The sequence below is a fragment of the Equus przewalskii genome, chromosome 8, assembly GCF_037783145.1.
Source record: "Equus przewalskii isolate Varuska chromosome 8, EquPr2, whole genome shotgun sequence".
Lineage (NCBI taxonomy): Eukaryota > Metazoa > Chordata > Mammalia > Perissodactyla > Equidae > Equus > Equus przewalskii.
In genome coordinates this window covers 84,121,835-84,143,044 of record NC_091838.1, presented here as the reverse complement: position 1 = coordinate 84,143,044, position 21,210 = coordinate 84,121,835, and the positions used below count along the sequence as shown (strand labels likewise).

The following is a 21,210-nucleotide window of genomic DNA, read 5'->3' as shown; positions in this document are numbered from 1 at the left end:
GGGTGGAGGCCCTACTCGGAGCCCCCCACCCTGAGCCCTGCTCTGAGTGCTTTGGGCTCCCAGAGGACTCCTTGTTCCTAGGCCAGCCTTGATCTGGCCTGGCATCAGAAGTGTTCAATAGGGTGGCCGCTGTCTCTGGCCTCACATTTGGAGGTGGGGGCTCTATCCCTTTGCCTGTTTGGTGGACAGCAGCCAATGGTGCCTGCAGCCGGTCTGTCCCTGTGTTAAAGCAGCTGCCTGTGCCCTTTCCCCTCAGACCTCTGCCCCCCAGACCCTAGCTCTCCCCTCAGACCTCTGCCCCCCCAGACCCCTAGCTCTCCCCTCAGACCTTTGCCCCCCGAGTCCCCAGCTCTCCCCTCAGACCTCTGCCCCCCCAGACCCTAGCTCTCCCCTCAGACCTCTGCCCCCCCAGACCCTAGCTCTCCCCTCAGACCTCTGCCCCCCCAGACCCTAGCTCTCCCCTCAGACCTCTGCCCCCACAGACCCTAGCTCTCCCCTCAGACCTCTGCCCCCCCAGACCCCTAGCTCTCCCCTCAGACCTCTGCCCCCCGAGTCCCCAGCTCTCCCCTCAGACCTCTGCCCCCCGAGTCCCCAGCTCTCCCCTCAGACCTCTGCCCCCCCAAGTCCCCAGCTCTCCCCTCAGACCTCTGCCCCCCCAGACCCCAGCTCTGCCCTCAGACCCCTGCCCCCCAAGTTTCCAGCTCTCCCCTCAGACCTCTGCCCCCCCAGACCCCAGCTGTCCCCTCAGACCCCTGCCCCCCAAGTTTCCAGCTCTCCCCTCAGACCTCTGCCCCCCAGACCCCTAGCTCTCCCCTCAGACCTTTGCCCCCCGAGTCCCCAGCTCTCCCCTCAGACCTCTGCCCCCCCCAGACCCCAGCTCTGCCCTCAGACCCCTGCCCCCCAGACCCCAGCTCTGCCCTCAGACCTCTGCCCCCCAAACCCCAGCTCTGCCCTCAGACCCCTGCCCCCCCAGACCCCAGCTCTCCCCTCAGACCTCTGCCCCCCAGACCCCAGCTCTGCCCTCAGACCCCTGCCCCCCAAGTTTCCAGCTCTGCCCTCAGACCCCTGCCCCCCCAGATCCCAGCTCTGCCCTCAGACCCCTGACCCCCAAGTTTCCAGCTCTCCCCTCAGACCCCTGCCCCCCAGGTCCTAGTCCTCCCTCAGACCTCAAGTGCCCCAGGGGCCCGGATGGCCCAGCAGCCCCCTCTTCAGATCCTTGTGAATCCATGAAGTCCTGAGACCACAATCCTGAGTTGGGTCCGTGGCCTGAGACCCCTCCTGCCCTCTCTGCTCCCCGCTTCCCTTCTGCCCGTCTGCCACCCTTTTAGATTCCTGGTCCACAGCTACTCTCGTCCCGACGCCCTCTAGGCTTGGGAACCTTGAAGGAAGTGTTTAGAAACTGATGTAATTTCTGACGTTGGAGCCCTGGGGCCTGGGAGGGGAGGGGGGCTGCGGTGAGGAGGCTGCCACTGCGAGGTGCCCCCCACTCCGTGAGGGGCCCTGCTGGCTGTGGGTGGGAGGGGCCGCCTGTGCTGCTGAGTCAGAGGGGGCCGGCCTGGGCGTCCCGGAGGGCGGGCGGGAGCCTCGGCTCGGCAGGCCGCGGGCAGGCGGCAGTGCCGGCAGGAATCGCACCGAGCCAGGGAGCCAGGCGCCGCCACAGCCCGGAGCCCGCGCCCTCGAGCTCAGCGCCGCGGCCTGCCTGCCCTGCGGGCCGGCCCTTGGCACAGCCGTTGCCGAGGGCACCTCGTCGCACCTCCTGCCTGTGCCCCGCCTGCTGCCCTCGCCTCACCGGCTCCGGCAGCCATGGTGGCTGGCATGCTCATGCCGCTGGACCAGCTGCGGGCCATTTACGAGGTGCTCTTCCGCGAGGGTGTGATGGTGGCCAAGAAGGACCGGCGGCCCCGCAGCCTGCACCCCCATGTGCCCGGCGTCACCAACCTGCAGGTCATGCGTGCCATGGCCTCTCTGCGGGCGCGGGGCCTGGTGCGGGAGACCTTCGCCTGGCGCCACTTTTACTGGTACCTCACCAACGAGGGTATTGCCCACCTGCGCCAGTACCTGCACCTGCCGCCGGAGATCGTGCCCGCCTCTCTGCAGCGCGTGCGCCGCCCTGTCGCCATGGTGATGCCTGCGCGCCGCACGCCCCACGTGCAGGCTGTGCAGGGTCCCCTGGGCTGCCCGCCCAAGCGGGGGCCACTGCCAGCCGAGGACTCTGCCCGTGAGGACCGGCGGGTCTACCGCCGGAAGGAGCCTGAGCAGGGGGCACCTGAGGCCCCTGTGGTGCCCGCCACCTCCCCTGGAAACCTGGCGAGTCCAGGCCCGGAACCTGCCCCAGCCACAGGTCAGCTAGCTCCTGGCCCCAGCCCTGGGGGGCGGGAATGCTTGGTGGGCTGGGGTGGGCAGTGCGTGTGCGGGAGCTTTGCTCACACCAGCAGGTGGCGCTCTCTCTGCTGGAGGGTGCTGGGAGCTCTGGTGGTGGACCCACGTGGCTCCTCCTCCTGGCTTGAGGACCTTGGGGTGGATAGGCCAAGGAGGAGCCAGTGGGCTGCTGCCAGCCCATCCCCAGGCACGCCCTGGGGATAGGGGTGGGGCTTATAATGCCTGGACTGGCAGGAGCAGCTGTTGGCACAGCCCTGCCCCACGCCAGCTTAGCCCCATCCCCAGTGCTGCCCTCGTCCTAGCCCCTCGCTGCCCCCGCTCCTGGTCCCAGTGGCCTGTCTGCCCCAAGGCCCTCTCTGCGTGAGGCGGAGGTGTGCAGAGGAGGGGCTGGGATGGGGCAGGGTGTTGTCCCCACTCTCCAGCAGTGTGGCCCAGGCAAACTGCCTGACCTGTCTGAGCCTTGAGTCTGTCCAGTGGGGGTGACATCTGCCCGTGTGGTTTTGTGGCTCAGATGCTGTATTGTGACTGAGTGCTTGACGGCAGTGGAGGGGTGGGGAGACGAGCAGAACTTAGGCAGGAGCATTGCCAGCAGGCCAGAGGCCAGGGCGTGGCAGGTGCTGGGCCCAGCCGAGGGTCTAGGCAGACCCTTCCTGGTGGGAGCTGGGTCCCAGAGGATGGAGCAGGTCCTGTTGTCGCAGGGGTTGTCAGTGGCCCCTTGCCATGCCCCTTCTCTGTAGCATCCCTCTGTCCCTAAGCACCTGTGCTGGCAGGACCCAGGTGGACAGATGACATGTGTCCCGTGCAGCTTGAGGATAGCACATGCGCTCTCGGAGCCCACTGGCAGTGGTGCTGACTTGAGGCGGCCCGGGTTCCCTATCACAAGGCAGGCTTGATCCCTGCTTCACTCTTTGTGTCTCACCATTCAGGGAGGAACTTGTTCTCTAAGGGGCTGGGAAGGGGCCCAGGGGTGAGACCAGCAGAGTGGGCAGGAGTTTGCCAAGTGAATGGGGGTCAAGGGACCCAGGTGCAGACCCAAGGTTCTGAGCGGGAGCCCCAGTTCTGGCCTGGTCTGGGTTGGGCCTGAGAGGGCCACGCTGTAGGAGCTCATCCTAGGGTAGAGAGGCAGCCTCCGGGCTCTCCCTATGGCCTTGAGCAAGTCATGTGGCCTCCCCAACTCTTGTCAATGGGGTGAGAGTGTCAAGGAGACAGTTCTTGGCCGGGTGCTTGGTCAGCACTGATCAGCATCCAGTGGCCAGATCCTAGCCCAGGGGGCCTTCTACCCTGGCCTTCCCCTGGCTGGCGCCCCTGCCCACCCTCAGTGGTTTGGCTGACCAGCCCTCTCCGCCTTCTTGGGTCATGGGTGTGGTGAGCCCCTCCTTTTCTCTCCTTCCTTCCTTGTCTGTGGCCAGGCTGGGCAGCTGGGTGGGCAGTTGGCAGTGGGGCCAGGAGGGAGGATTGGGTGTGGCTGCAGTGGGCAGAGCAGAGGGCACCCCCCAGCCCTGACGGAGGTGACTCAGTCTTCCCTTCCTAGCCGCAGCCGCTGGTGGCAGCTCAGAGTTTCCAACAGGAAATGAGCTCCAGCTCCAGGCTGAGTCAGGGCCTGCGGGTGTGGGCTCTCCTCCTCCCTCAGGGCCAAGCACAGGACCGGGGGCTACTGTCGCTCCAGGAGGATGCCCAGGGTGCCTTGGGTGCTGGGTGTGGTGTGGGACTGTGTCATTGTCTGCAGGGGTCACGATGGCTCCACACTCAGGCTGGGGCTAGAACCACTGACTTCTCAGATTTAAAAATTATCAAGTAATGAACCACAGACCCCTTCCTTCCCCGCAGCCCTGCTCCTCTCCAGTCAGTTGGCAGAAGAGCGAGGGCAGAACCGTGTGGGGCCAACTGCACTGGTCCCCAGAATGGCCTCGGTCAAATGGGCTGCCTCTGTCTCTCCAGCCCTTGCTGGGGAGCTGTGGACACTTCAGGCCAGTCAGATGTGCCTGCTGCACCTCGTTCCCCACCCCTGAGGCCCCACTCCCTCCCTGTGCCCTGGTGGTCTGCTCAGTCGTGTGGGAAGGCATCTGCCAGCTTGTTCAGCCACATTCCGGCCAGACCCACATGGAACCCCTGGCCCAGGGAGCCCTCAGCATTTGGGGATGAGCGAGTGATGGGGAAGTAGCTTTGGGAGCTATCAGGGTGGGTCCCTCTGAGGAGGCGCCCTGAGTGGAGCCCTGACCCATGAGGAGGACTGCACTCCACCAAGAGCAGCCCCGCAGAGGCAGGGAGGCTGCGCGTGGCGGGAGGGCCAGGATCCGGGAAGGCTTGTGGCTGTGGCGAGGAGTTTGGTGCACTTTCTGTGGTGGAAGGCCGGTGGAATGGGTTTTTACATGTGAATTTCATTTATGGGCATTAGCAGTGCCTCGCCTGCCTCAAAATTCAGAAAGAACCAAAATGTTTATAGAGAAAAGGTACCCTCCCGAATGCTCTCAGCACATCTGCTCCAGAGGCATCTTATCCGTCATAAGCAAGTGGCCCTCGAGGACATTGCTTCTCCCCACCCCGCTGTGCACCTTGCCTCCCGCGAGGCACTTGTCCCGGAGGAGACCAGGGGACGTGGAGGCAGCACACAGAGCTGCCCTGCTCTTTTTTATGGCTACGTGGCACCCCGCGTGGGACACGTGGTTCCAGCTGCCTTGTGACACTCACTAGCTTTGCATCTGGGTTGTGCATTCAAGGGGATATCTGTAGGAGAACCCTGTCAGGTCTTTTAAGCAGGGTTGTGGCAGGATTAGGTTGCCTTTTGCCGGGGCCTGTGGTGGCTGTGTGGGACAGTGTGTACATGAGGGACACAAAGGCAGGGACACAGTTAGGAGATGTCACCAGGCTGGAGGCCATGGTGGCTGGGATTGAGCTGGTTGTAGGGGATGTGGGCGGAAGAAGGGGCCAGCTGTGGGGGCTGAGGGAATGAGGATGTCGAGGAGGAGTAGGGAGTGCAGGACTGATGGGGCCTGTGGGCCGGGCTGCGCTGGGCAGGGCAGGCACAGTAGGGAAGACTGGTGGGCCATGTGGGCTGTGCCTGAGGGCTCAGGGATTTGGGGCCGGCTGGTCCACCGCACCCCCCAGCTGGTCTGACCCGTTGGTCCACAGGGCTTCAGCTCTGCTGGGCTCGCTGACTCAGGGGTGGCCATGAGGAGGAGCCACAGCTCCCAGAGCTGGGTGGGGAGGCGAGGGCATGAGCGAGCCCTTCCTCTGCCCTCCCACCCCTTCCCTCCTTCCTGCCTTCCTTTCCTTTTCCCTCTGCCGCCTTTTGGAGCGGCCTGGCCTGTGCTCTGGCCCGCGCTCGGTGGCCATGGACAGGTATAGCATGGAGGAACTGATTCAGCTGGTCCAAGGTAGGGTAGGTCCTGGGTTACGGGGCTGTGGGCATGCCGGAGGGAGGGACCAAGGCCTCCGGCTGGGTTGAGCTGGGCTGGGCTCTCCCAGGCAGCCTGTGGCTGGGGCCCTGGCAGGGCTGGGGCTGCCTGCATTGCCCAGGAGTCAAAACTCAGGGATGCAGGGATGAACAGGTCATCTCAGAGCTGCCCCGGGGTGTGTCTGGTGTGGGAAGGAGGCATCTGGAAGTGGCAGGCCCTGTCCCAGGTCTCTGTGGGGTGTGGAGAGCTGTGCACTGCCCTCAAGGGGCACTCTCACCTCCAGGAGCCAGTCCTCCCCCAGGCTCCTCTAGGCTTCCCCTAGCCCCGCCCCGGCCCGCCAGAGCTGCCACTGCAGGCCAGTCTCCTTCAGAAGTGAGTTTCTGAAGCGTGAGGCTGGTGAGCAGGAGGCTTGGGTGGACCTGGCCCTCCCACCCCTCTCCTTGTCACCCCTTGGCTCGCCACGTGGACCAGGGTGCTCCTACCTCAACAGTCAGAGGCCAAGTGTGGTTTGCTGTGCTTTGCTGCAGGCTGACCACACATGCCAGAGAGGCCACCTGGGCTCAAATCACAGTCTTGTGTGACCACAGGCAAGCTCCTCACCTTCTCTGTGCATCAGTTTCCTCGTCTGTACAACGTGATAATAGCATAGGCCTTCATAGGGTTCTCTGAGGATTAAAATAGGATGGTGCTTGACCCACAGGAAATACTACAAAATGGGATATATATCCTTATATTTAGTCCTCAACCTGCTGTCTGCCAGGGCCTGAGAGAGTCCAGGCTTCTGGGAGAAGAGGGGCAGGATTGAGACCTCCGTGTCCTGTTTCCCAGTTGCACTGAGGTCCAGGTCAGCCCAGGATGTGGTGTGGGCCTGCCTGCTGATGGCGACTTCTGGCCCCAGGCCTTCTGCAGACCAGAGGCTGCTGGGGTTCTGGGGTGGGGCCAGGGGAGGCACCAGGAGTGGCCTGGGGGCCGGGGGGTGGGCATTCACGTGGCCCAGCCTGATTTGGGACTGTCTTGGTTTCTGGCAGGTGGTGTGACCTTGAGCGAGCTGTCCCATCCCTCGGGGCCAGGTGTTGTGTTGAGGGTTTCCCTCTTGCCCGTGTGGCCTTTCCCAAGTGCGCCCCCGCCATCGTCCACACCCCTTGGGACAGGCGCCCCTGAGCTGAGCTCTCTGTGAAAGTGCTAGGTCTTGTTCCGAGGCAGCTCCTTATTATTAGAATCGCCAGTGGGAATCTGGGGGGTGAGTGTCGGGTGGCGCTGCCCTGCCAGGCTGGAGTCGAGCGAAGGCCGTGGGCCCGGGTGCCCTCGCTCTGCACGTCATGTTCTAAGTCTGGACAAATGACGGGCGTTGCTTGCCCTCCTCAGATATTTATATCCCCCTGGGCCCCCTGCCCATCCCTCCCCTCCCCCATGGACACAGGCACTGCTGCTGACAGCGGCACCACCGTGCCCTCCTCCCACCGCGCTGCCGCCACTGCCGGGCTTGCTGCCGCCTCTGAGGGGCCTGTGACCCTCCCCACACCCCGCACCCACTCCCTGTCTGCCCTCTGGGCTCCTGCCACTGTCCTCAATGAAGATCGTGCCGGGTAGGTGGGGCAGCCTTTGAAAGCCTTGTGAGAGCCCAGTGGGGCCAGGGGCTGGGGACTGGAGAGCAAGGGGCTCTGTCCTTATTTCCTTGGGTACAGCCTACAGCCTGCTTCCCAGGCCATCACTCCAGCCCCTCCCTCTTACACTGTCCGCCACCCACCATGGGGGGCGTTGGGACTTTGGGGGGGGGTGTTTGTTTTTGAGTGTGGTTGGGTCAGCTGCAAGCATAGGGGGCCAGCGAGGGCTGGGGCTTTGGCACGCATCCCCCTCGGCACCTGGCAGCTGTCACCAGAGGTTGGAGGGAGAATGGGGTGCTCGGGCACTTCAGTCACCCTTCCTGGTGGGGGCAGCGGAGTGGGGGAGGAATCATGCTGAGGCTGCCCCAGCTCTGCTGGGGGGGACTGCACTTGGCCCCACGTCGCGGCAGGCCCCTCCTCCTGGCGGGTGTGGCCGTGGGTAAGCAGGGGTTAAGGCTCCAGCTAACCTTGAGCGTGATAGCTTTGCGCAGGGACAGCTGAGCTGGGCGCCCGCTGGAGGCGGGTGGGGAGCGCCAAGTGGCCGAGCTGCTGGGAGGGAGGAGGGAGAGGAAGCAGGCGGGAGCATAGTTGGTGCAGAGGACGGGACTAGTCCAGGGCGCTAGGCAGACAGTGTGGTAGGGCCGTCCCCGCAGGTGGGGCGGTCCCTGGTCGTGGGACACCCCCCCCTCACCCGCCCTCCACACAGGGCAGGGAGGGAGCTGCCAGGCCCCGAGCTGCCGGTTCGGAAGGGCGGCTTTGCCTGCCCTGCCTGCAGCCGTGCGGCCCCAGAGCCATGGAGCCCTCCGGCAGCCTGTTTCCCTCCCTGGTGGTCGTGGGCCACGTCATCACCCTGGCTGCTGTGTGGCACTGGCGCAGGGGGCGCCAGCGGGCTCAAGATGAGCAAGGTAAGCGCCTGGGCAGCTGTTGCCAGCCGCCACCCCTGCCAAGAGGCTGAGGGCGAGGCGGGGCGAGGGACGGGCCACCTCCCTCCCGCCCCGCATTTCCCTGAGCCCTCCCCTTCGCGTCCCGGAGCTAAGTACCAGCACGTGATGGGAAAGCAGTAGTGCCCCCTTGCTTCCCACCCTGCATTGAAGACCCGGCCCGCTTCCCTGGGGTGGGGCTAGGGCTCTGTGGCTCCATCAGCGTAGAGCGTGGGCAGTGCCAGAGCGCCCCCTCCGGAAGGGCGGCCCCTCCCCCGCTGCCAGGGACAGGGTGAGCACAGGTGACTGTCAACACAGAAACCGCAGCTGGCAGGTGCAGGGCGGGTGTCCTGGGGTGGGTGTCCTGGGGCAGGTCTTGGGAGAGCTCCCGAGCCAGACTGAGGTGGGCTGGGCCTGGGCAGAGCCTCCTGCCCACAGTGAGAGGTGAGGCAGGTGCCTGAGCACCCTCTGCCAGGGCTCAGGACTGTACGGGGCGTGCAGCCAGGCCCGCTTTGCCCTCCTGTGTTCAAAGTCACTGCTCTGGGTTATAGCCGGCGGCAGCCATGCCCAGCATAGGACAGCCCAGCAAGGAGGGGTGGGGCCTGCCTGCCTGCCTCCGCTCCAGTAAATGGAGCTGGGTGGGGCCGCGGGGACTGGGCTTCTGGCCAGAGGGACTGCCCTGACCAGGACATGGAGGTAGTGCTCAGCTCTGTGCCCAGGCACCCCCCAGGGTGTGGGGCTCGCCTGCCGTGGGGGCGGCCAGGGCTGCCCGTCTCAGCCTGCGTGCCAGACCCGCTGGACCTAAGGTCTGAGTCAGGATGGGGCTTCCAGGCCAGGCTTTGGGGGCTGGGGAGTTACTGGTGACTCAGCTGCAGGGACGTTCAGTACAATGCATAGGCCGGCGCTTCTCCCCGCTGGATTTGGGCCTTCCCTCCCTCGGCCCACTTTCGTCTCCTGCCCCCACGTCAACAAGGGGCTCCCCTCCAGCCACTATCCTGGCCTGCTGCCCGCCCCCACTGCCCTGCGGTGCCCCTCGTGTCTCTGTTCTGTCCCGGGCTGTTCTCAGCCCGATGCTCCCGCCCCCACCCCGTCGCCGCAGCCTCTTCCGCGCATCTTGCTGGGAGCGGCCTCCCTGTGGACGTCAGTCGAGGGGAGTTTCCCGGCGCCCGGGCGTCCCCCGGGGCTCCCCTCTGCGCGAGCCTGGGCACTCGCAAGTTCCCAGGCCCCTTTGTCCTCGAGGGCAGCCTCCCCCTGCCCTAGTCCCTCCGGAGCGGGGTCCTCGCCCTCCAAGTGGAGGCGTGGCTTCCTGGCCCGCGCTGGGCGGGGCGCCCCGCCAGGGGCAGGTTCTCCGCGTCTGGGCCGCGCGCCCGCTGCCGGCGTCGGGGAGGGTGTGGAGCGCGGCGCCGGCGGTCTCCGGCGTGGGCTGGCGAGCAGAGGCAGGGCGCGTCTTGCTTGCTGTCCTCAGTGGGCAACCCAGGCTCATGGCTGCGGCCGGCACATGGGGGGCGGGAGGCGCCTTCGCCGCACAGAAGGAGGTTGTGTTGGAGCGGCCGTGCTGGCTGGACGGGGGCTGCGAGCGCGCCCGCAGGGGCTACCTCTACGGGCAGCTGTGCTGCGTAGGTGGGTGCGGCTGAGAGGCGTGGTGGCGCGGGAGGGGGCACCAGTCTCCGCTGAGATCTGGCACTTGGGCCGGGAAGGAGGTGGTGCCCAGCCCAGGTGCAGCCCCGCCCCGCTCTCTGCTCCGGAAACACCTGAGGAGGAAGGCAGGGCGAGGTCCCGTCGGCCGCATTTGTTCCCACTCTGGAGAAGGGGGTGGGGAGGTGGGAGGGCCGGCCTCGGCTCTGGCCTTGGTAGAAGGCACCAGGCAGTTGGCAGTCAGGACGCGGGAGGCGGGTGGGAGGTGCTGAGGGCGGGGCTCCGGGCTTTCAGCAAATGGGGCTCTTCTCCTTGGCTAGCGGATCCCTTTCTCAGGCTGTAGGCTTCCCACCCCAGGAGTGGCTTCGCTGGCTAGGGGATGTCCAGCCTGTTTCCATGTCTGTGAAAGGGGGCAGTGATACCCCTGAGAGGGCCATAGGCAGCTCTCCAGGACACTGGGCTGGTGGCAGAGGGTCAGCTGCCTGGGCAGGACAGGGGTCAGGCAGATGTGCAGGAGGGACAGTGCTGGGGCGAGTGTGTCCTGGGGAGGGCCAGCTGAGCGTGCAGCAGTGTTGGAGGAGCCAGCGTGGCCTGGCTGGGGGCACACGGGGCTGGGCCAGCCTGGGAGGGGTGGTCTGTCGGTTTGAGGTCTGAACAGGACGGGCAGGGAGGAGCATTGACAGCCAGTGGCAAGGGGCCGGCAGGGAGGCAGGGCTGGGAGCGAGGGGCCATGCAGGTTCAAGGAGAGGATGAGCTCTGAGACCCTGGGAGGAGCCCAGGGGAAGGAGGCACCTGGGGCAGGAGAGCTTCCAGGGGAAACGGTGCTGGTGCTGGCCCTGGAGGCCTGCCCAGACCTGGGGCAACATCCTTAGAAGCCCCTTAGAGACAGAGAGAAAGCTGGAGGAGGGGCTTAGGCTGGGGCCTAGGGTTGGGGCTCCCACAAGTCTTGGTTCCTCTGGGTTTCAGCTTCTCCTGGAGTTCCCTGTTCCCACCTCCTGACCTGCTCCCAGGGGCCTGTGGTATTTGTGCCCCTCACCAGAATGACACCCTATCCCTACAGGCAGGGACCCCACCTCCCTGTTACTGCTGGACTAGCCCAGAGCCTGCATTCAGTAGGTGCTCAATACAGGCTTCTTGAACTCTGGACAGCTGCCGGGGCGAGGGGTCCTCAGAAGAGGCATTTCTATAGGCTCTAAACCTGGGGAGGGGCCAGGTGGGTGTGTGAGAAGTTCTCAGCATGCACTGTACTGGGAGCACTGACCAGTGTGGGAGCAGATTTGGGATTTTGGGTGGCCTCTGGAGGGTGAAGAGCTGATGTCTGGTGGGGGCTGCCAAGCTGGGCCAAGCTCCTCAGGCCCTGCCCAGATGAGGGTGGGGGGTTGTATAGAGCAGGAGGGTCTCCCTGCATCTCATGCCAGGTTCACAATCCAGGCTTGGAGCTGAGGGGTCTTGTCAGAGGTGGGGAGGAGCATAAGACCTTCGGCAGAGCCCTGGGGGTCTGGCTGTGCCTCTAGGCTTGCGGGGGTGGGGGTGGGGGATGTAACCAACTCTGTCTGGCTTGGGTGCCCCCCACCCCATGGGTTTTGGGCGCCCTCCCGTGGCCACACAGGGGCATCAGGGATGGGGGTGGGGGGAGCTTTTCCGGGAACTGAGGCTGAAGGCGCTACAGGAGGGGGGCAGCAGCTCACAGCTGGATCACATCAAGCCAGATGCTCAAACTGGAAAATTTCTTGTGGTCGGGGCGTTCTTTCCTGTGGTAGTCGGGCGGCCAGGGCAGTCCGGTGCCGGCCGTGGGCAGCTCTGTCATTGGCCTGAGGGAGCCAGGCGGTGCCCCTGTGCCCTTTGCCCCTTTCTTCCACCTTTATGATCCTGAATAGCTGCTGTGAATCCCGCCCGACTGCAAACAAGCCCCTCACCCATCCTGCCCCATTGCCCCCAGGTGCAGCTTCCTTTCTAATGAGTCAACATGCCCGGCCCCCTCCCCAGCCCTGACTCACAGACGGGGCCCCCTCTGGGTTCTCCCTGCTGCCCCCAGCCCCTCCCCAATGTGGGGCAGAGTTCCTGTAGCTCGGGGCTGGGCCGTCCTGCCTGATGAGTCATCGCTCAGCTATGTGCCTGCTCCTGCCCACCGTGTGCGCTGCCTACAGACGGGGGCACTGCTCCAGGACGTGCTGGTGGGCAGCTCGGGAAGGGCCAGGCCAGCACAGGACCACAGTGGCCCTTGAGCAGGGGCGCATTGCAGCCTAGAAGGGGCAGGGGCCGCGGGCGCAGGGCATTAGGTCTGTGAGAAGGTGTGATTTGGGGGGGCTGCAAGAAAAGGGTGGGCAGTTGGTCCCTCCAAGCCAGGTGTCACTCAGCTTGGGGGTTCCTCCTAGAGTCCCTCCAGCAGGTAGGGTGGGCAGGCTGAGGGGCGCCCTGGGCTGAAGCCTAATGGCGTGCTCTCTAAGAGGTGTGGCCTGCAGGCCCCCTGGGCCCAGGCACACTCAGGCACCCCTCCCTGTGGTGGGGGCATCCTTCAGAGTGGCGGTGGAGATGGCATGTGGTCCTTTGTGGTCCTGGCCCCGGTGGGTATGCAGCAAGGTGCCAGGGCCCCTCATCCCCCTGGGTCCCTCCAGGGACTGCTGCGGGCAGGGTGGGTGAGGAAACCCCTGGTTTCCTGTTTCTGTCGGCGCAGGGTGTGGCTGTGGGGGAGGGGCTGTCTTCCTTCTTCCAGATGGGACACTCCCTCTCTGGGGGGTGGGCAGGGCTGGGTGGGGCCCTGGGGGCGGGGACAGCATGCTGGGGAGTACAGCAGGCAGGGAGTGGCCACACCAACTCGGCTGGGAGCTGAGCCCGCACTGTGAGCCAGCACGTCCTGAGCCGCAGCAGCCTCAGCCGCCTGTGTGCCACTTCGGGCCCTGGAGAACAGCCCCTGGAGGCTGAGGGACCGAGCACAGAAGGGGCACCATGTCTCAGCACCGCCTCCGTGTGTCCGAGCCCGAGGGCCTGAGTCACAAGAGAACCACCTCAGAGGACAACCTCTACCTGGCTGTGCTCAGGGCCTCGGAGGGCAAGAAAGGTAGTGGGCACTCCCTGCTGGGAAGGTCGGATGTGGAGCCAGGAGTGCCCGCTTCCTGCAGGAGGAAGCCTGGTCCCAGGGCGGGGGGTGGTGGGGGGCAGACTCTGATGGTCTGAATTTGGGGGACAGACTCTGAGACAGCGGCTTGGGCAGTGTGATGTGTCCTGGCCCAGGTGCAGAGCTGCTGGGGTCGGGGGAGTGGGGCTGGGGCAGCTGCCGGTGCTCAACACAGAGATCGGGCCCATGTTGGCAAGGCTGGCAGTTCTGTCTGGGCCTTGGGTATAGAGCTGTGGTGGGTGGGGGGCTCTCTGCGCCCAGCGAAAGGCCCATTGCCCTGCTGGAAGGACACAGTGCCGCCCCTCTGACCAGTCCTGGGTCCTGGCCTGGAACCTCTCTGCTCAGGGCTCAGGGAGGCAGCATGTGTGGGGGTGGGGCAGGCTGGGACTTGTGCGCTGTGGGCTCTGGGTGCGGCTGCCAGCTCTGGACCCTCCCATTTTGGGAAGGAGACAATAGGGGGATTGAGCAGGGGGCACCTTATGTGCCTGGCCACTCCCTGTCTGGACAGGGCTGTCTGGGGGCTGGCTGGGGTCTGGGCACCTTGGTCTGCCAGTCTGGTCTGGGGGGGGCGGGGGCGGGAGTGGGCAGCAAGGTGGGGGCTGTGTCTCAGTGTGTGATTCTGAGGCCCTGTTCAGGCACCAGCTACTGTGTCTTCATGGTGGTCACCTCCCAGGGGCTCTCGGGGCTTCTCCCAGACCCTGGGTAACCTGTCCTTGTCTCTCCCAGATGAGAGGGACCGCGTGCAGAAGAAAACCTTCACCAAGTGGGTCAACAAGCACCTCATCAAGGTTAGTGGCATGTGTGCGCATGTGTGTGCGTGCATGTGCGCCTGGTTGCAGGCGCTGAGGAGGTTGTGGGCGGTGGCAAAGGAGGGTGCCCTGGCCCTCTAGCCAGAACAGAGCTGCCCTCCCTGCCCTCCTGCCTGCCCGAGGCTGTCCCTGCTGCCTGCAGCTCACCTTTCATCTCTGAAACCTGTCATTTTCTGTCCTCTTCTTCCCCATGCGCTCCTGTCTCTTTTCTCCTCCTCCACCTCCTCCTCTTCGTCTCTCCTCGTCTCTTCTTGTAGCACTGGAGGGCAGAGGTAGGTGTTCTTCGGGGTGGCATGTGTTCTGTGGGCCCCCTGCCTCTTGCCCCCTGGGGTCTATGCCCGCCGCCCCAGGGCCTACTTTTGGCTCTGGGGGACCTGTGGCCATCCCAGCCCCTCTGTCCCCCCAGGCCCAGAGACACATCAGCGACCTGTATGAAGACCTCCGTGATGGCCACAACCTCATCTCCCTGCTGGAGGTGCTCTCCGGGGATAGCCTGGTACGTGTGCCCCTCCCTCTGTGGCCCCGCCTGCCTCTCACCTGGATGCCCCTGTCTGCCTTCCCTCCTTGGGGCCTTTCCCACATGCCCACTCCTTGTTCAGCCCGGCCTCACCCGCCACTGTGCCTCCTGGTCCAGAGTGTCGGGCCTGGCCTGGGAGTGGCCCCAACCCTTGTGCCGTGGGTGCACGGCCCTGCTGCCCTCTGCGTCGGAGCCCTGACACAATAATCTCATGCTCTGCTCTGCTTTGGTTTCTCTGCTGCTTGGACTCTGAACCTTGACCTCTGCCCTTTACCCTTTGCCCTGCTCTGGCTGGGCAGCCAAGAGAGCGGGACGTAATCAGGAGCTCACGCCTGGTGAGTGGTTGTGCCCACTGGCCACAGCGGCACGTGGGCTCCCCGAGACCAGGAGCTCAGCTCACCTGGGGCCAGTGGCCAGTCTGGCCCGACCTGTGCCTGGTGCTTGGGCAGCAGATGGCCATGTGTCGAGCTGCCTGCTGTCCTGCCTGCTGCACTGCCTGGGGCCAGGCCTGGGACCCGCTGGGGCTGCCACCGCAGGCAGGAGGACCCCCTCCCTGAATGCCACTTCCCTCCGCCCACAGCTTCCTGGCTATTGTCTCCCCCCCACCCCTTTCCTTCCTTCCCACAGTCTGGGCCTGGCCCCTGGACGTCCCAAACCCCTGCTGGGCCTGGCCCCTGGACCGGTGGTCCCCTTTCCCAGCTGGGGAGGGTGAACCAGGGACATGGGAGGGCTGCTGCCTCCCTGGGGAAGACCCTTGGTTCAGTTGCCACAGATGCCTTGGGGGGTTCTGTGGGTGGGCTGGCAGCCGCAGCTGTGGGTCGGGCTGTGCCTCTGCTCTGTGCACGCTGACCGGCCATGCCTCCTCTCACAGCCCCGCGAGAAAGGGAGGATGCGCTTCCACAAGCTGCAGAATGTTCAGATCGCCCTGGACTACCTCCGGCATCGCCAGGTGAGGCTGCCCACCTGGCCACAGGCCCCAGGCCCCTCCTGGCTGGCCCGCAGGTATGACCCAGGGTGGCTTGCTTGCAGGTGAAGCTGGTGAACATCAGGAATGATGACATTGCTGACGGCAATCCCAAGCTGACCCTTGGCCTGATCTGGACAATCATCCTGCACTTCCAGGTAGGGTGGCCCCCACCGACCCTCACCCACCCCTGGGAGTCTCTAGGCTGGCCTGACGTCTGGCAGGGTGTGTGGCCTGGGTGCTGGAGCCTTTGGTATCCTGGCACCTCAGAGCCTTCCTGCCAGCCCCCAGTCCAGCCCCCGCCCCATCCCTGTGCGAGCCCTGTGGCCTGAGGGCCCAGGCTTCTCTCCAAGGCCCATCCTGTGCCCTCTGGCCCTGGCTGGGCAGGACTCCCAGAGCCTCCCTGTAGAGGAATGCATTCTCTGCTCCTGGTGCAGCTGCCCGCCCGCCCGTGGGGGAAGGTTCTGGAGAAGCATCGCTGCACTGGCTGACTCACCTTCTGCCTTCCTTGGCTGCACAGGAAGCCGCAAATCTGAGAGCCGGGCGGGCAGAACCTGGCTGGCACGGCAGCTGAGTCACACAGACCGGCAGGCCCACAGGCAGACAGCTAGGGACAGGCAGGCAGGTGTGCAGATAGCCAGACAGGCTGGCAGACCTGGGCCTGAAGGATTGCACTGAGTGTAGGGACCCGCTGGTGCATGGCTGCAGCATGCCCAGGCTGGGCTGCCAGGCATACCGTGCCCAGCCCCCAGAGACCCCAGCCTGCAGCCAGATGGGCAGCTTGTTTCAGGTGTGGGGCTCTGAGCTAGCTCAGTGCCTACAGCTGCTCTCCTTGTGCCCACCATGACCAACTCGAGGGGTGCAGGGTGTGCCCCAGGCCCCTGCTCCCCATCTGAGAGAGCTGGGGCACCCAGCCTGTGGTGGCAGCGGGCGCCGGGGCTCTGACTTATTCCATGGAAGCTGCTGGCTGGAGCAGCCTGGGCTTGTGGCACTGAGGTGTGGCGGGTCCCAGTGGCTCCTCTGCTGTTGGAGGGGCCCTCTCTGCCTCAGCTGGCCTTGTGGCTCCTTGTGCACCCCAACTGGGTGCCGAGCTGCCCCTACCCTCAGACAAGTGGTCGAGGGTGGCTGTGGCTGAGCTCCTGCCTCCTGCCCGCTGCATGGGGCAGATCTCGGACATCCAGGTGAGCGGGCAGTCGGAGGACATGACGGCCAAGGAGAAGCTGCTGCTGTGGTCTCAGCGCATGGTGGAGGGCTACCAGGGCCTGCGCTGTGACAACTTCACCTCCAGCTGGCGTGACGGCCGTCTCTTCAACGCCATCATCCACCGGCACAAGTACGCAGCCGGGGGCAAAGGGACTGTGGGTGGGGCGCCCCTGGAGTACCTCGGCTGGAGACTTCCAACAAGTTGGGGCGGGAAGGGTGTGGAGGGGTGAACTCGCTGTCGGGAATGTGCTGCTAGCGGGGAAGGCGCAGGCGAGCAGCCCCAGCCCCACCCACACCCTTCCCGCTGCCCTCTAGGCCCCTCCAGAGGCACTGCCGGCTTCCTTGAGGCCGGGAGCGTCTGCCCTGCGTGGATGCCCCAGAAGGGGCCTGGGTGGCTAGGCCACAATGGGGACAGCCCCCGGGGGACCTCAGCCCCTACCCAGGACTTGGGGCCTGGCAGGCAGGGTGACTGCAGGGAGCCCAGGCTGACCGGCACCCTCTGCTCGGTGCCCGCTGTTCACTCCTTGAGCTGCGGGGGAAGGGGTGCAAAGTACACAGCATCCACGCACGGACGCCTCTGTGGGCCGGGTTCGGTGTTAGTGGGGTGGGCATTGTAACTTTTAGGGTGAGTGTGGGGTTGGGGTTCTGTGTTTGCAGGGATACGTAGGAGGATCTGTGTGTGTGTGTCCCTGTCTGTGTGCTGACTACCTGATGGGCTTCACTGCCCTCTGTGTCCCTGCCTGCCTGCCCCACCTGCCCCTTTGCCCGCAGGCCCATGCTCATCGACATGAACAAGGTGTATCGTCAGACCAATCTGGAGAACCTGGACCAGGCCTTCTCTGTGGCAGAGCGGGACCTGGGAGTGACGCGGCTCCTGGACCCTGAGGGTACATGCCGCCAACCCTTCCTTCCTCTCCCCTCCCCTGCCTCTTGCTGGGGGCTCTTCTGACATCCCTTCCCCTTAGACGTGGATGTCCCTCAGCCCGATGAGAAGTCCATCATCACGTATGTCTCATCCTTGTATGACGCCATGCCACGCGTGCCTGACGTGCAGGATGGGGTGAAGGCCAACGTGAGTGGTGGCCAGTGGGCCCAGATGGGGGTGGGATGGGGGCCTCTGGTGGCCTCTGACGGCCCTTGCTTGCCACTCAGGAGCTGCAGCTGCGCTGGCAGGAGTACCGGGAGCTGGTGCTGCTGCTGCTCCAGTGGATCCGGCACCACACTGCTGCCTTCGAGGAGCGCAAGTTCCCCTCCAGCTTCGAGGAAATCGAGGTGGGTTTGTCCGTTCAGGCCAGGGTCCTTTGCCTGCTGTGGGGGCCCAGGTGTGGCTGCTGACACCACTTGTCCCCACAGATCTTATGGTGCCAATTCCTGAAGTTCAAGGAGACGGAGCTTCCAGCCAAGGAGGCGGACAAGAACCGGTCGAAGGGCATCTACCAGTCTCTGGAGGTGAGTGGGAGTCCCTGAGGGAGGTGAGTGGGGGTCCTCAGAGGGAAATGAGTAAGTGTCCTGGAGGGAAGTGAATGGGGATCCCAGAGGGTAGTGAGTGGGAGGTCCCCGTGGGGAGATGAGTAGGGAGCATTCTGGAGGGAAGACTGTTCCGGAGCCTGGGGCCTGGGGGTCCCCTCCAGCGAGCTATGCTTGGCCTCACTACTGAGCTGCTGGGACCAGGACTGTTCCAGGTTGGGTGGGCTGGGGGCCTGGGTGGCTTGGCACCCCCTCCCTTCTTCTGGCCCAGGCCTGAACTTGGTCTCTGCCCACAGGGGGCAGTGCAAGCAGGCCAGCTTAAGGTGCCCCCTGGCTACCACCCGCTGGATGTGGAGAAAGAGTGGGGCAAGCTGCACGTGGCCATCCTGGAGCGGGAGAAGCAGCTGCGGAGCGAGTTTGAGAGGTGGGGGGGCACCAGGGTGCGGTTGAGCGGGTGGGGCCCTGCCGTGGCAGGAAAGGCACCCGAGGGTGAGTCACTGCCTGGGGAGGAAATTCCCCCCTCAGGCTGGGAAACCCGTACTCGGGCCAGCGTGACAGTGGGCTGCAGGCTGGCAGGGAGGCCAGGAGCAGGAGGGGAGCTGCACTCTGTGGCCGGGAGCCTGGCAGGCTGACCCCGCTCACGGCGGGTCCTGTGGGTGCCTTGGACTGCAGGCTGGAGCGTCTTCAGCGCATCGTGAGCAAACTGCAGATGGAGGCTGGGCTGTGTGAGGAGCAGCTGAACCAGGCCGACGCCCTGCTGCAATCGGTGAGGGGGAGGGACGAGGGGTGGGACTGGGCAGGGAGGCTGGAGGGAGGCAGGAGGAGCCCCCGAACGTGCCCCGCCCTGTGGCTAGCTGGCCAGAAGGCGGGGCACACACTGCAGCTCCTCCCTCCTGGTGTGCCGCCAACTCTGACGGCTTACTTCGGGCAGAGCTGACTTGTGGGCGCCAGCAGGACCCAGAAGAGGCCATCCTACCCTGTCCCAGACCCACCCTACGTGGCTTGCTCTCAGGAGGAGGTGGTGGGGAGGAACCAGACTCATAGGGTCCAGGGTGGGCAGGCTCCGTGGGCCTGGGCAGGAGCTTGTTGAAGGAGAAGTTTCTGGAGGGGGTGGTGAGGGATGAGGCATGGAAAGCTGTGGACAAGGCCATGAAGGGTCTGGCTCCTTGGACCTAGTGGAGGCCTTTGGACTTGATCCCATTCTCTCAGAGAACTAAGAGTCGGCCGTTTAGCCAGAAGCGTGTGTCAGGAAGATGTGCAGGGCTGGGCGGGATCAGCGCTCCGAGGCCCCTCTGCAGGCAGGTGGGAGGCGGGGCTGGCCGGGTTCTGAGTGATGGCGACCGCCTTGCAGGATGTGCGGCTGCTGGCTGCAGGCAAGGCACCGCAGCGGGCGGGCGAGGTGGAGCGGGACCTGGACAAAGCAGACAGCATGATCCGCCTGCTGTTCAACGATGTGCAGACTCTCAAGGATGGGCGACACCCACAGGGCGAGCAGATGTACCGCAGGTGGGCCAAGCTCTGCCCTGGGGGGCCTCGGTACAGGCAGCCCGGTTCCAGCTGATCTCCTGCCGACTCCTTCGCTGCCCCCAGGGTGTACCGCCTGCATGAGCGCCTGGTGGCCATCCGCACTGAGTACAACCTCCGGCTGAAGGCAGGGGTGGCTGCCCCTGTGACCCAGGTGACCCAGGTGACGCTGCAGAGCACGCAGAGGCGCCCGGAGCTGGAGGACTCCACTCTGCGTTACCTGCAGGACCTACTGGCCTGGGTAGAGGAGAACCAGCGCCGGGTGGACGGTGCTGAGTGGGGCGTGGACCTGCCCAGCGTGGAGGCACAGCTGGGCAGCCACCGCGGCCTGCACCATTCCATCGAGGAGTTCCGGGCCAAGATTGAGCGGGCGAGAACTGACGAGGTGAGTGGGTGCCTCTGGGGCGGGCAGTGGGTGGTGGGCTAGGTCGTGGCCACTGCAGGCCTCACCTCTCGTTGTGTCCTGCAGGGTCAGCTCTCCCCGGCCACCCGGGGCGCCTACCGTGACTGCCTGGGTCGGTTGGACCTGCAATATGCCAAGTTGCTGGTGAGTAGTGGACCAGGCTGGGGGCTGGGGCAGGCAGCAGGGCTGCAGCCTGCTGACACACACCCTGCCTGCCCACAGAACTCCTCCAAGGGCCGCCTTCGGTCCCTGGAGAGCCTGTACAGCTTTGTCGCGGCTGCCACCAAGGAGCTGATGTGGTTGAGTGAGAAGGAGGAGGAGGAGGTGGGCTTTGACTGGAGTGAGCGCAATACCAACATGGCCGCCAAGAAGGAGAGTTACTCGGTGAGGCGGGCAGCCGGCCTTCTAGGCCCTTCCGTGACCCCTCCCCCAGCTCAGGAGCCCCTTGGCAGCCAGTCGAGTCCAGCTTCAGGCCCCATGGGGCCCACCCTGGGCCTTGCGTGCCACTTGATGGGAGACTGGCAGACCCTGGCCTGGCCCTGACACCATTGCTAAGACCGGCCATCCCCATGTCAGGCCCTGATGCGTGAGCTGGAGTTGAAGGAAAAGAAAGTCAAGGAGATCCAGAACACTGGGGACCGGCTGCTGCGGGAAGACCACCCTGCTCGGCCTACAGTGGAGGTAGGACGGGGCTGCAGGAGAGACCAGCCTGGACCTCTCATGATGGAGGTGGCTCTGTAGGGGACCCCCCCCCGAACCCTCATGGTAGGGGTGGCGCAGGGCTGTGGGGCGCCCTCTGAGCCCCTCGTGGTGGGTGGGGCCTAACGAGCGCGCTGTGTGCAGTCCTTCCAGGCAGCCCTGCAGACCCAGTGGAGCTGGATGCTGCAGCTGTGCTGTTGCATCGAGGCGCACCTGAAGGAGAACACCGCCTACTTCCAGGTGAGACCCAGGCCCCCTCATGCCTGCTCAGCTGCAGCATCCTTGAGGAGCCCGTAGACCACTGTTGCAGATGCATGGCCCCTCCCTGTGTCCGTACAGACAGGGCTAATTCATTCCTGCACTCTGTCCTACTGAGCTATCAGAATCCTCCCCAGTCGGCCCAGTGTGACCCCTCGCTGCTGCCCCAGTTCTTTTCAGATGTGCGGGAGGCTGAGGAGCAGCTGCGGAAGCTGCAGGAGACACTGCGCAGAAAGTACACCTGCGACCGCTCCATCACCGTCACTCGCCTCGAGGACCTCCTTCAGGATGCCCAGGTGAGCCAGGCCAGGGCTCTGC

The 21,210-nt window shown here is 65.1% G+C and overlaps 1 protein-coding gene across 35 annotated transcripts in view; it reads left to right on the top strand.

Moving 5' to 3' along the window:
* Window positions 1-21,210, top strand: part of PLEC (plectin) — a 56,529-nt gene that overhangs the window by 18,358 nt on the left and 16,961 nt on the right. For 7 of the 35 annotated variants that reach the window (XM_070632299.1, XM_070632279.1, XM_070632280.1 and 4 more), the window contains 18 exons: window positions 13,775-13,836; window positions 14,264-14,353; window positions 15,246-15,323; window positions 15,404-15,496; window positions 16,505-16,671; window positions 17,313-17,428; window positions 17,507-17,613; window positions 17,694-17,813; window positions 17,895-17,990; window positions 18,305-18,432; window positions 18,681-18,774; window positions 19,360-19,514; window positions 19,599-19,917; window positions 20,002-20,079; window positions 20,158-20,319; window positions 20,512-20,616; window positions 20,779-20,874; window positions 21,063-21,188. In XM_070632299.1, the coding sequence (XP_070488400.1) occupies window positions 13,775-13,836; window positions 14,264-14,353; window positions 15,246-15,323; window positions 15,404-15,496; window positions 16,505-16,671; window positions 17,313-17,428; window positions 17,507-17,613; window positions 17,694-17,813; window positions 17,895-17,990; window positions 18,305-18,432; window positions 18,681-18,774; window positions 19,360-19,514; window positions 19,599-19,917; window positions 20,002-20,079; window positions 20,158-20,319; window positions 20,512-20,616; window positions 20,779-20,874; window positions 21,063-21,188 (2,192 nt within the window). Of the gene's footprint in view, window positions 1-1,548; window positions 2,342-5,653; window positions 5,754-7,190; window positions 7,361-7,903; window positions 8,284-9,668; window positions 9,919-12,699; window positions 12,992-13,774; window positions 13,837-14,114; window positions 14,130-14,263; window positions 14,354-14,673; window positions 14,710-15,245; window positions 15,324-15,403; window positions 15,497-16,504; window positions 16,672-17,312; window positions 17,429-17,506; window positions 17,614-17,693; window positions 17,814-17,894; window positions 17,991-18,304; window positions 18,433-18,680; window positions 18,775-19,359; window positions 19,515-19,598; window positions 19,918-20,001; window positions 20,080-20,157; window positions 20,320-20,511; window positions 20,617-20,778; window positions 20,875-21,062; window positions 21,189-21,210 lie in introns of those variants that run through there. The other 28 variants (XM_070632271.1, XM_070632273.1, XM_070632289.1 and 25 more) reach the window with 23 other exon arrangements.